Source organism: Talpa europaea, assembly GCF_964194135.1.
Source record: "Talpa europaea genome assembly, chromosome: 2".
NCBI classification, from domain to species: Eukaryota; Metazoa; Chordata; class Mammalia; order Eulipotyphla; family Talpidae; genus Talpa; species Talpa europaea.
In genome coordinates, this window is record NC_140068.1 from 94,835,787 (window position 1) to 94,849,308 (window position 13,522).

General features: G+C 49.0%; 1 protein-coding gene across 1 annotated transcript; it reads right to left on the reverse strand.

The window, feature by feature from the left end:
• Nucleotides 1–5,913: 5,913 nt before the first annotated feature.
• LHFPL5 (LHFPL tetraspan subfamily member 5) lies at nucleotides 5,914–12,982 on the reverse strand (the record flags this gene model as incomplete). The annotated part of the gene is made up of 2 exons (XM_084259249.1): nucleotides 5,914–6,170; nucleotides 12,571–12,982. The coding sequence occupies 2 exons, from the start codon at nucleotides 12,980–12,982 to the stop codon at nucleotides 5,914–5,916; spliced, it is 669 nt and encodes a 222-aa protein (XP_084115375.1).
• Nucleotides 12,983–13,522: the final 540 nt, after the last annotated feature.

Consider the following 13,522-nt stretch of genomic DNA (forward strand, 5'->3'; position numbering starts at 1 on the left):
AACAGGCTCTGTTTGTCCCCGAGAGAAGTCTCCCGGCCCCCACCCCCCACCCCCCACCCCCGTTGATCCAACCCCCACCCCTGTTGCTCCACTCCCTCAGGGCAGGCCGCGTGGCAGCCTCACACAGCCGGGTCCCTCGCGCCGCCACAGCCCTGCGGAGGCACGCAGCCCACCCTCCGGTGGAATTACTTACCGACCCTTCAGCTGCTCAGACTTCCTCTGCAAGGAAAGAGAGAAAACAGTATTTGTTTACAATCAAGCCTTGTTTTCCATTTGATTCCCTGCACACTGCTCACTCTCCAAACTAGATCAAATTCCTCTTACTCAAAAGCCTGCATGTTTTTTTCATAACATTTGTTGGCTTGTAATTTCATATTGCCTGGCTGGCTCCCTTGCCAGACTATAAGGTCCAGTTTAGACTCCTTCACTCATCCCTGTACCCCCACTGCCCAGAGGTGCCAGAGGGTAGCTGGAGCACGGGAAATGCTGTTGGCTGGACAGGTGGATGAAGTGAAAAGTGGGACTACTGGAAAGACAGGAGGAGAGAACTACTACCTGTTAATCACCTATAATGTGATTGTACTCATTCTCAGCATCATATTTTTTTGTTAAGATGGAATTACTAACAAAACTTACTCATTGAAAGTGTACAATTTGGTGTTTTTTGGTATATTTACTATGTTGTCCAACCACCACTGTTATTTAATTCTAGAACATTTGCATCTCCCCAAAAAGAAACCCTGTGACCTTAGCAATCACTCTGTTTCCCCCTCTTCACAGCTCCAGACATCTACTAAAGTCTGATTTCTGTCTCTATGGATTTGCTATTCTGAATATTTTATGTAAGTGGGATTGTAACAGGGTGGTCCTCATGAAAGCGGGAGGTTCCAGGTTTCCTGCCCCACCCAAAAGGAGGGTGGAGCTGAGCAGGGAGAGAAGCAGCTGCGGAGGAGACTGGAAAGGAAGGAAGCAGGATGGAGCCAGAAGGAGACCTGGAGGAGGCGCATGGAGCAGAAAGACACATGAAGAAACTGCACTTGCCTTTTGGTCGTGGACTGGTTGACACAGATGTGAGTGAGAGACCCATGGGGAGGTGACAATGGCAGCTTTTATCCTGGTTTTGATGTTGCTCTTTTCCTCCCAGACTTGTCTGGTTGTTTCTGATCCTTTTCTGCAGGTCCTTTCCAGAAGGTACTTTAGACCTGTGGCAGGCTTTGGGGCCTTGTTCTGGGCCAGTCCTGCTTGGGTGGACTTTTACCCATGAGGGGACGGGAAACTTTGGGTGCTTGATTTAGAAACTATATTCTTTGCCTTTCCTGTATTGTTTACTAATTATATTAAACTTACTTTTCATTAAAGTCTCATGTTTTGTGTTGATGCGGCGGATGGCAGAACCAATTTAAAGCAGTCAGGTTTGCCGGGTCTGGAGTGCCCCGCTTCCCTGCCCTGTAACAGGATCACACAATATGTGGTCTTTTTTGTCTGGCTTCTTTCACACAACACAAGTTTTCAAGGTTCATCCACATAGTAGCATCTGTCAATACTTCATTCCTGGGCCTCCTTGATGGCGCAGGGACAAAGACAGCACTATCAAGCTATCATGAGCCACTGCAGCATGTTGCACCATGTGGGTTGTCCCTGGCCATGTGCAAGGGGTTAAGCATAGCACTGTGAAGCTATCCACAGCCTCTGATGCATGAGTTCGATCCTCTGCCGGCCAGGGATCAGCAACAATATACTTATACAAGTCTTTGTTTCGCTTTCAATGTTTCAACCATGTCACACAATAATGGAAGTGGCCGTGGGCCTCCCCAGTGGCACAGTGGGTTGAGCACAGCCCAGTGAAGCTGTCCTCAGCCTCTGCAGCACAGGTTCGATTCCCAGCCGGCAGGGAGAAAACCACATGGCTCAGCAGACCTCTCCTGTCCTGCCCACTGCTCCCCCCAGCAGTGTTTTCAGTCTGCCTGTCTGTTCTGCTCCCCACTCTGTCTCTGGTGAATCCTTTCACACTCCCGTGCCTCTGTCCTGTACCCCAGTTCTTGTATAAAAATAAATAAATCTTTTTTTTTAAAACCTTTTTTTTTTTAATAGAGGCATGTTTTATTTATTTATTTATTTGTTTGTTTGCTTATACATGCACTGGCTACAGTCAGAAGCGCGGGAGGGTGAGAGAATTCACCAGAGCCAGAGCGGGGAGCAGAGCAGGCAGAAGGACCGAAGTACACTGCTGAGGGGAGCAGCGGGCGGCAGGAGAGGTCTGCGCGCCATGTGGGACCCTCCTCCAGTGGCCGGGAGCAGCCGGGGATCAAACCGGCGCCACAGAGGCCGCAGGTAGCTTCGCAACCCAGCGCTCAACCACTGCGCCACCGGGGAGGCCCAAAATAAATAAATCTTTTTAAAAAATAATGGAAGTGGCAGAGCAGGGTCCACATTTTTACTGGAAAGAAAATGGAGGTAAAGGGCCTCCCCGATGGCACAGCGGTTGAACGCTGGGGTGCGAAGCTGCCCGCAGCCTCTGCAGCACTGGTTCGATCCCCGGCCATCAGGTGAGGGTCCCACATGGTGCGCAGACCTCTCCTGCTGCCCGCTGCTCCCCTCAGTAGTGTACTTCGTCAGTCTGCCTGCTCTGCTCTCCGCTCTGACTCTGGTGAATTCTCTTACCCTCCTGCGCTTCTGACTGTACCCAGTGCTTGTATAAATAAATAAATACATCTTTAAAAAAAAAAAAAAAAGAAAATGGCGGTAAAGTGACTTGGAAGAACTGAGACTCAAACTCTGCTTCCCTGATCTAACTGTGTGCTTCAACAAAAGCAATAGTCAGGGCCTTCTGACTATTGGTAGCATAAAGGTTGTCTCAGCGCTATCAAGCTATGACCAGCCACTGAGGCACGAGTTCGATCCCTGGCAGGGAGCTAACCCACATGGCGCAGCAGACATCTCCTGTCTCACCTGCTGCTCCCCTCAGCAGTGTATCACGGTATATCTGCCTGTTCTGCTCCCCACTCTGTCTGCTGAATCCTCTCACCACCACCCCCACCTCTGGCCTACACCCCAGTTCTTGCATGCATGCATAAATAAAAGTAAATCTTAAAAAAAAAAGCAATAGAGGCCTTCATTAAGCATCTAAATGTATTCAGCAAGGTTATGTGATATGTCCAAAAAGGCAATTAACAAAAATAATCAATCCTGTATGATAGTGAGGGAACTAAAATATGAAAATGAATGCCTAAAAAGACAAGGATGAGGGATATGAAAGGAAAGGAACAAGGAAGGAGAATAAAGTAAATCGACATTTTAATTAGTATAAAAAAGTGTCTAGAAAACACTTTAAAAGAGAATTTAAATAAGAGCACTTTAAAGAGAATTTATATGAATAAATTTCTTTCTGGACAAAAAAATCCCTTCTGAAAAAGAAAAATGCAAATGAGTAATATAAAATTGCTGCACAAGTATATCCAGGCAGATTAAGGATGGCCCTGCTTGAAGCTAAAAGCCAGGCAAAAATGCCTCCCAAAGCTCTGCTGAGTCATTCCTGAAAAAGCTTCCATCACTGCTGAAAGTGCTAGTTGTGCAAATTGCTGCTGGAATTCCTAACTGCAGCCTTTTCACACAGAGTTGCAATGAGGATGTGATAAAAATGGTCCTTATGAACAAACTTTACACCACTCCCATCCATGAAGGAGTCTTGGTAAACACGAATTCTGTGACAGGGTGGTGCCCAGGAAAAGGGGAGGTTCCAGGTTCCCAGCGCCACCCAAGGAAGGGTGGAGCTGAGCAGGGAGAGAAGAAGCTGCAGAGGAGACTGAGGAAGGAAGGAAGCAGGATGAAGCCAGAAGGAGACCTGGAGGAGGCGCATGTTGCAGAGAGACACGTGAAGAAGCTGCGCTTGCCTCTTGGTCCTGGACTGGTTGACAAAGATGAGGGGAGAAACCTATTGGGAGGTTAACAGTGGCAGCTTTTATCTTATTTTTATTTTGCTCTTTTCCTCCCAGATTTGTCTGGCTGTTTTTGACCCTTTTCTATGGGTTTCTGCGGGAAGGTGCTTTAGACTCATGGCAGACTTTTGGGACTTGCTCTGGGCCAATCCCATTTGGGTGGATTTTCAGCCATGAGGGGATGGGTAACTTCAGGTGCTTGATTCTGAAACCATATTCTTTGCCTTTTCTGTATTGCACACTAATTGTATTAAAGTTCCTTTCCATTTAATGTCTATATGTTTTGTCTTGATGCAGCAGACGGCAGAACCTATTTAGAGCTGGAAGGTTTGGGGAGTTTGGGGCTTCTGGGGTGCCCCTCTCCCTGCCCTGTAACAATCCCATGTTCCTCCCCTTTACCTGGCCCTCAAGGGACCCAGGCTGTAAGCATTCCCAAAACTCAGGAGTTACAGGACTCTACTGCAGTGGAAAGAAATCTATTATCTCCTTGACCCAGCTCATTTTGTAATTTGGTTTCCATCTTTAGCCACGAAACTTCTGTGAGTCTCTCTTCTTCCATCTCCAAAGAAGGATGAGATGTTTCCAATTACTTCCCCAGGGAAAAGTGAACTTTGGCTGAGCCAGAAAAGACCCAAATTCCAGGTTCCTATTAGCCACCATCTTTCCAGGTGGCTAGAAAGGTGAGACTTCTTTTAAGGCTTCAAGTTCCTCATCTGGGAAGGATCTTGGTCATTGGGGAAAAGGGAGTTTGCTTCTAGTTCAGGTAAAAGGGGGAAATGAAGACTGCTCTGGGGAAAGGAGCCTGGAGGAGTCTCCAGGGTGTGACAGGCCCCTCACAGAGGCCACCTGGCATGAGGGTCAGAGTGCCTTTCTATTGCTGATTGTTTTCCATTTCCCCTTTATCTTGGCCCTCCCCTTTGTGTTCTGCAGCACCTGGGTATTTCAGCTCTTGTATCTTTTTTTTTTTTCCAGCTCTTGTATCTTAATGACAAAGTGCCTCTGGGAGGAACTAGCTGGTTCCGGCACTGGTAGGAACAGCAAACTCTGCAAAAACCTGGTGTTGTCTAAAGGCCTTGACAAGCCACACTGCTAAGAGAACAACCACAGATGCCGGCATGGCAGCCTACGTGAGCCCCACGCCTCCCCACGCAATCACCTCCTGAGTCTGAGAAGGCAAGGTGGCTGCTTGGGACATCTGGCCTGCCACCCCCAGGTTGCTGGCACCTGATTCAAGCTGCTTTCCTTATATCGGACTCTATCTGCAGCATCGTGGTTCCCGTGCGACCAGTGGCTGTACCCGGCCCACATGAGTTGTCATTTTTGGATTCATAAGAGTGTGAGACAGATCTTGCCCTATGACTAGAAGTAGATCTTTACATGCTGAAAATTTAGCCCCTCAAGACAGATAGGGGATAATCCTAATTCTAACCCGGGGGGGGGGGGGGAGTTCAATGAGAGGTAATCAAAGGAAGCTTCCTGAAGAAACCCCTGGTTCTCAAGCACCAGCTACCACTGACTTTTATAACTGGGGGCAGCATTTGGACTAGAGGGAATTGAAACAGGAGTGGACATACAGGGAAGCCCCAGACCAACCAGAGGACGCACACGCCGCTATCATCTACAATCCTGAAGCCGCCATACCTGCACCCTAACCTAGTTTCTCTTTCTGCCCCAACAACTCAACCCCTCCACTCTCTTGTCCCTCTCTCCACCTCCCAAACTGCCAGGATTGCTTCAAGACCCAGCCTTGCTGCCTTCTTCTAGGGGAGGCGATGCCCAGCCCCCACCCCAGGCTGGATCAGGGCTGGAGCCTGAGGGTGCACCAGAGCCAGGGGCCAGCCTTCTGTCACAGGGCTGTGTGCCATCTCGTGCCAGCTAGCTTACAACCCTCCCTGGCCTCTGGCTTCTAGGGCAAGCACTGTGTCTTACTGGGCTTGTTCCCACCCCTTCTCCAAGAGCCACGCCTCAGGAGCCTTGCTCAGGAGGCCTGCGAGTTACCATTGCCATCTGCCTTGTAGTCATCAGGGAGGAGCTTGTCCTGTCGGTAGCCCAGCACGAAGGCCAGGAAAGAGAGGATGAGGGCGTCCCCGATGCTGAGGATGGCCAGCATGAAAGCCCAGCGGATGGTGCAGTGACCCAGCGTGTACTTGCCGGTCTGCTCCCCGCACATGCGCCGCACCTCACTGGAGTCCCAACCGTCCGGATAGACCAGGCAGCCAATCATCAGACCTGTGGCTGAGGTGGAAGGGGACAGTGGGTCAGGCTGGGCGTACTCAATGCTCCCCTTGCACCTTACGCCCTGCCTGGCACTCACAGTCATCTGGTCACTTACCTTCTTGTGTCCATGGCTTGAAAAGCACAGGGCCAGCTCCTAGCGTCTTTCTTTTTTTTTTTTTTTTACATTTTTTTTATTTTTATATTCCCCATACAATTGCACTCCCCTTATTCTGATCCCAATCCCTCCCCTCCCCACCCCCATCCCCCGTAGAGTGTCTCTGGTTCATAGTTTTTTGTTGATTTTGATTTTCACTTTCTTATAGTTATTCTTTTTCCTGGTCCCTTGTTTAAGTTTTCTAGATTCCTGCTATGAGTGAGACCATCCAGTATTTTTCTTTTTCTTCCTGGCTTATTTCGCTGAGCATGATCCCTTCCAGCGCCATCCATGTTGCTGCAAATTGCATGTGTTTATCTTTTTTGATTGCTGAGTAATATTCCATGGTGTATATGTACCACATCTTCTTGATCCAGTCATCTATTTTTGGGCATTTGGGTTGTTTCCACAGCTTAGCTATCATAAACAGTGCTGCTATAAACATAGGGGTACAGGTGCTCTTTGGAATTGATGTTTCTGTGTCCTTTGGGTAAATACCTAGAAGTGGAATTGCTGGATCATATGGATCCTAGCATCTTTCTTGTAGAACATAAGGTGGGAAATGGAGGTGCCAAGAGCTACCCACTGGGAGCCAGGGGTCAGGGGCAGGAGCAGATACCTCAGCTCAGAGTGGGTTCTGCCACCTCCGGAGGTCCACAGGGTGTGAGACAGACCTTGCCCTATGACAAGAAGACCTTGCCCTATGGAACTTATATGCTGAAAAGTTAGTCCTCAATGTTGCCCTACCAGGCCCTCAGCCAGCATCTCACTGGATTCAGGGAGGTACTGCCCACCCTGGCTTCAAGAACCCTCCAAAATCTTATCCCAGCCCACAGAACACATTAGTCCTAAGTCAGGCAATTATTTCTAGTTCAACAACTCTGAAAAACTGCAACAAGAAAGCTTCAGGCCATAGCCTTATTAGAAATATGTTTCCTGGGCCTCTCTGGTGGCACAAGAAGTTAAGACACAGCTTATGAAGCAGTTTATGAAGCCACTGCAGCGCGAGTTCTATCCCCGGCCAGGGAGCTACCCACATGGTGCAGCAGACCTCTCTTGTCTCGCCCACTGCTCCCCTCAGCAGTGTATTTCAGTCGGTATTCCTGTTCTGTTCCCCACTTTGTGTCTGGTGAGTCCTCTCACCCCCCACACCTCTGGCCTGTACCCCAGTTCTTGTATGCATAAATAAATCTTTTTTAAAAAAAAAAAAGAAATATGTTTCCTCTTTGAAGCAAACAATGGTATTCTGTCTTAGATTCAAGGAATGCAAGAATTTCCCCAGCCTCATCGCTGGCTGCTTTCTTCCTGAGCCTTTCATTCAAGCAAACAGGTCTCTGCACCCTTACCCACTACAGCATAGTGCAGTTACCCACACTCCCTGAATTTAAAATCCTCTGAAATATTTGTTTAAAAAGTTGACTCCCAGGGCAGAGCTGTGTTCAGAAGTCCCTGTTTTTGAAAGCACTCTTTCAGGTGATTCTTTCAATAGGAAAAAAGGAAAACATTAGAGCAGACTGCCTGGATTTCAAGTCCAGCTGTTCCCTAACTTCTGTGTAACTCAAGCAAGCTACTTAAGTTATTTTTTTTGGGGGGGGGGGGCTTAGTTTCCTCACCTGTAAAACAGGGATAATAATAGCACTCACCTATTTGGGGTTGTGGTGCATTTCAAATAATATTGGAAAATTACTCTTTTTAACTGCTCTTTTTTTTTTTAAAGATTTATTTATTTATGCATACAAGAACTGGGGCACAGGCCAGAGATGTGGGGGGTGAGAGGATTCACCAGAGCCAGAGTGGGGAACAGAACAGGCAGATTGACTGAAGTACACTGCTGAGGGGAGCAGCGGACAAATCAGGAGAGGTCTGCTGCAACATGTGGGTAGCTCCCTGGCCAGCCGGGATTGAACTCATGCTGCAGAGGCTTCGGATTGCTTCATAGTGCTGTGCTTAACCCCTTGCACTACCAGGGAGGCCCGACAGTTGACTACTCTTATTCCACCTATGCCTCCACCAACAATATTTATAGACAAAAATTCCATTGTCCCCACTCCCCCAACCTCTCCCATGCCTTCCCACCATGCCACCACCCACCACTGCTGCATAGACAGGTGAGAGTCCTGGGACGTGACCAAGGGGACCCCAAACACAACCACCATGCAGGCATGTGGTGCCGTCCCTCCTGTGTGCCACTTCCTCACACAGGCCTGGGGGCTCCTTAGTCCCCAAACTGCACCCTGCCCAGGAGTCCCTCAGAGAAGTGACTCACCAGACCCAAAGTTACCTACTCTGGACTCAGCTTGTTTTGCAAAGAAGTCAGCAGATCAAACAAGGCACAGTAAAGGGTAAAGATCAGAGTCCCAGCTGGTCACCTTATCGTATCAACTCTCCTTTGATATCTTATAAGCAGAGCTCACTTACATAGTCCTTTATAGATCACAAAATAAGTTCCTATACACTTTTCCCTTGATTCTGACAAAAGTTCTGTAAGTCACATATTAAAGCCGCATTTTACAGTCACAAAGAAACCAAGGGACCCAGGCATGACAGAGCCAAGCTCTGAATTCACAACTGACTTTCTGGATTTCAAAGCCACTTCTCTCTATACCCAGAACTGAAGAGTATTTCAAACTTACTGATAACTGAGAAATGTTTCAGGAAGAGACTTAGAGGTGGAGAAGGGGGGCCCCCGCCCATGTGTTTTTGATAAAACCTGTGACCTTCCCTACTAGGTGCGAGACCAGCTCTTTGGCACCTGGCATAGCCTTAAGTTTAATGGGGGGTAGGGGGAGGTGTGCATGGGTGAATATGGAAAGGAGCTGCCCTTCTAGACTTTCTGTTCTCTCCATCACTCCTCCCCTTGGCCACCTACCCCTTCCCTAGTATCTCCACATAGGGGCTCTGAGCTGGCAACAGGTTGTTACTATGGTAACTACAGTCCTCTGTGAGCTGCCCCACCTGCCTATGGTCCTGGAAACAGTGGAGATTCACCCCATTTGTGATATCTCAGGGCTTAAATAGAGATGAGCCTGGTATTCTCAGCAAGTTTACTTACACTTTCTAAAGGATTTTTTTTTTAAGATTTATTTATTTATTTATACAAGCACTGGGTACAGTCAGAAGCGCGGGAGGGTGAGAGAATTCACCAGAGCCAGAGCGGGGAACAGAACAGGCAGAAGAACCAAGGTACACAGCTGAGGGGAGCAGCGGGCGCGGCAGGAGAGGTCTGCGCACCACATGGGACCCTCGCCGGTGGCTGGGGATCGAACTGGCACTGCAGAGGCTGCGGGCAGCTTCGCAGCCCAGTGCTCAACCGCTGCGCCACCAGGGGAGGCCCAAGTTTACTTACACTTTCTGACTTCCTATCAATAATATTTGATTCATAGCAGGGCTGAGGTCTAAGTGTGATCATGTCTAGAAGAGGCCTGTTATTATTACTGACATTGAAGTCTGATGAAAATAATGATGGTGGATGTGGATGTCATCAGAGTTATTCATAAATAGTCCAGGTCCATAGTAGGATTTTACTTCCTGCCCCTTGTCCCTTGAAGTTAGGCAAGGCCATATGACTTCCTTTGGCAAGTAAAACATAAGCAGAAATGTATACACTTCTAAGCCACAACATTTAATTGTAGTGGGAAACCTTGTAGCAAGCTCTCACTCCCTTTTCCTCTGCAATGACAATAGTCCTATGACAACTGATACTCTGGCTTCCAGAAAACAGTGAGAGCTGATGCCAACAGATCCTCAAGAAAGAAACCTTTGTTTTGAACCACTAAAATTTGAGTGTTGTTTATTATTGTGACATCACCTCACCCACACTGTCTGAAAGTTGTGTTTTTCACACACGCACTGTGCAGGTTGTTTTACATGCATTAGATCATTCCATCTTTGCAATAAACTAACTTGTAATCGGGGGTACTGTTACTACACCTACAAAAGAGGTTACCAAGACTCAGAGAGAGACAAGCAACTTGTCCAACCTCCTGTGTTTCTAGAAGCTCAGCCCGCACCTAGCATCCAGAAGACCAATTAACATTGTTAAATTACAGGGCCTCCCTGGTGGCACAGGGGTTAAAGACAGCGCTATCAAGCTATTGCCAGCCACTGCGGTATGAATTCAATCCCCGGTCAGGGAGCAACCCACATGGCACAGCAGACCTCTCCTGCCTTGCCCGTTTCTCCCCTCAGCAGTGTGTTTCAGTAGATCCTCCTGTTCTGCTCCCCACTCTCTCTGTGAATCCTCTCAACCCCACCCCCTGCACCTCTGGCTTACACCCCAGTTCTTATATGCATAAATAAATAAATCTAAAAAAAACTGTTAAATTACAGCACACACACTCAGACACACACACACACACACACACACTTCAAATGGATATATCTCCCAGCTGTTGGCTACAGAGCACACTCCCTAAAGGCCTCCTCCATTTGACTCATTTTCCATGGAAAATGACACCGCCTTTGCTCTCCCCTAACTTAAATGTTTCATGGGATGGAACCTGGCACCCCTGCTATCAGTTTCTCCAGCTCAATGACCCAGCAGATGGCTTGGTGAGCCTTCCCCCCACCCGACCCCCCCTGCCACTCCCAGCACTGCCTGTTTAGCAAATGGCACCTGTTGTAGGAGATCGGGGGAGGAGAGTGGTACAGTGAATGAGAATGGACAGCTCTATTTCCAGTACCCCATAACCCTGATATGGAGGACCAACTGGCGAACATTCTGGGTCCCATTCTACAACTGTCACAAAACTGCTAAATCTTCATTCCCCCTCCTTACTCCCCACTGCCCACAAATATTTGCCTCAGCCTCTCCCTCACCAAATAGAGAGACTACAAATAAAAGGGGAGATAAGGGACCTTAGGGAGGAAACTGGGGTGAGAGCTCTGGTGCCATGTAAGCATTCTGAGTACAGCTTTGGGATCAAAACATTCCCTATCTGTGTGCTCAAATATTAGTTTCCCACGAGGGGCCTTGTTTGTAAGATGGGAAGGTCCATCTACACTGGATCCTGATGAGGCTCCTCCAGATGATATAAAAAAGGTATTTTATAAATTATTGTAGTTATGTAAATGTGTGACTCCATGAAAATGTCTGAAATACATCTAGTTTCTTGGGGGCCCACTTGCTTTAATTCTCCTCTGTCCTTCATTTACCAGTTGATCCGCTATAGCCATGGACAAGTCAGCCCCAGATTCTTCATCTGTAGTTGGGGAGGAGGCTACAGAGCTGACACTTGAGCTTATGTATTTGATTACAGGGATTCTATTCCATTTCCCTGTTAAGGACAACACTGTTTCTCATTCTAACCCACCATGTCAAGATGGTTTCCTCTAGTCTGCAGTCCCCAGCACTGCTCCGGTACATCTCCCAATACAGACAATCTAGGTGTGGTCTTTGGGGTGGAAAGAGACCAAGGGCTGCAGGACAAGATGCTATCCCACATCTTCTTGAGCTCTCGAGAGCAGGGCCAGCTGAGTCAAAGCCCAGAAACAGGGGAAGGGGGCAAGGAAGGCCTTACTTCTGGGCACCACGAGTAGCTACCAACCCCACATAGTTTTAAAAGACCCCGATCTGCCCCATCTCAAAATATCATTCTCATTTGTTGCCTCCAGTGTGGAATTCTATAATTTAAGAACAAAAATTTTCACTCCACAATGGAAGATGGGGCTTACGTGCAAATTTCTATGGGAGAGGATATGCTCAGCATAAAACTTCAAACAAATGACTGACCTTAGATCTCCCTGAGAGCAGTTTGGTGTGGAAGAGAAAGAACGAGGGCAGGGATGTGGCAAACCTTAAAGGAGAGAAAGAACAAATACCTGGAAATGGGAGATGGGAACATCTAGATGTGCTCCACTGGCATCATTATTTTACCCCGGGACTGGGTCCTATTCCCACATGGCTGACAATGGAAACTTCCTTTTTTCTTTCTTCTGATTAGCAACAATTGTTGGTGTGGTGGTGTGGGAGTCAGGACACCTGCTTTCTTCTAACAACTAGCTGTGTGCTCCTGGGCAAGTCACTTTCCCTTTCTAGATCTCAGCTCCTCTTCTGCAAAATGAAAAGGTTGAACAATTTGACCTCTAAGCTCCTTTTGTTCTAGACATTCTAAGATTCTCTGTTCCTCAGAGACTTCCACATAGCACTGGGTAAGGCTGGGCCAAAGGAAGACAACTGAGTAGGGGACCCAAAGCCTCCATAGAGGGTGGGATGGTGCAGCTGCACCTGTGGTCCCTGCCTGCCCTCCCAATAACCCAGCTCACCAGCAGCCAGCTGCATCCATGCACAGATCTTGTAGACGGTGGCAGTGTTGCAGATAAAGAACAGGCTGAAGCAGATGATAGAGCCAATGATGAGGAACATGGCCAAGGCCACAAAGAACATGGCAGTCTTGAAGGCTCTGGAAGGAATGGAGGAGAAGTCCAGCGGACCACCCTTGCAGATGAGCTCGGAGGACAGCACATTGCCCACGCAGTAGGAGAAAAGGCCAAAGTAGCCTGCCTGGGGCGTGTTGACGCTGTCACCAATCCAATAGGGCTGAATGAAGAGGGCCATGACCAACACGGAAAAGCAGATGGTGAGCGTGCCCCACATCACGCCCACAGCCCTCGAGTTCCGCACATAGTTGGTATGGTAGATCTTGGCTGCCTCCTGGGCAGGGAGTAACTTCACCATGGTGAGAGTGCCAGGCTGAGGGCTGGGAGCCTGGCAGCTGGAAGTCGGTGGCTTTGCAGATTGAAGTCCAGAAGAGGGTCACTCGTCAGGGGTATTTGGGAAGGAGGCTGAAGGCAAGACACAAGGTGAAGGTCCCTCCAAGGTGAAGGAAAGAGGATTAACAGGCCAAGGAGGGCGACCTTGGCTTCTTCAGGGAAAGCTTGTCCGGGTGGTGGCTGTGTTTGCTCTAACCGGGCTGTCTCCTGCCTCCTCTCAGTCCCGCCAGGGTCCCAGGCCTGCCGGCCCCTTCCCCTTCCCTGCCCGCCCTGCCCTTCCCCCTTTCGGGCGCAGCGCTCCAGAGAGCTGGGGACCCTTCGCGGCGGCCGGGTCCCTCCGTTGTCCAGCCAGGCGCCCGCTGCTTCAGCACCGCGGCCAGCGCCCCGAGGCTCGGGAGGAGGGCGGGGCCCCGCAGCCGCGGAGCGCGAGGAGACACCGACCCCGGCTGGGGGAGGCGCGGCGAGCCTCCCGAACCGCCCACCCCGCACCCCACCGAGGGGAACA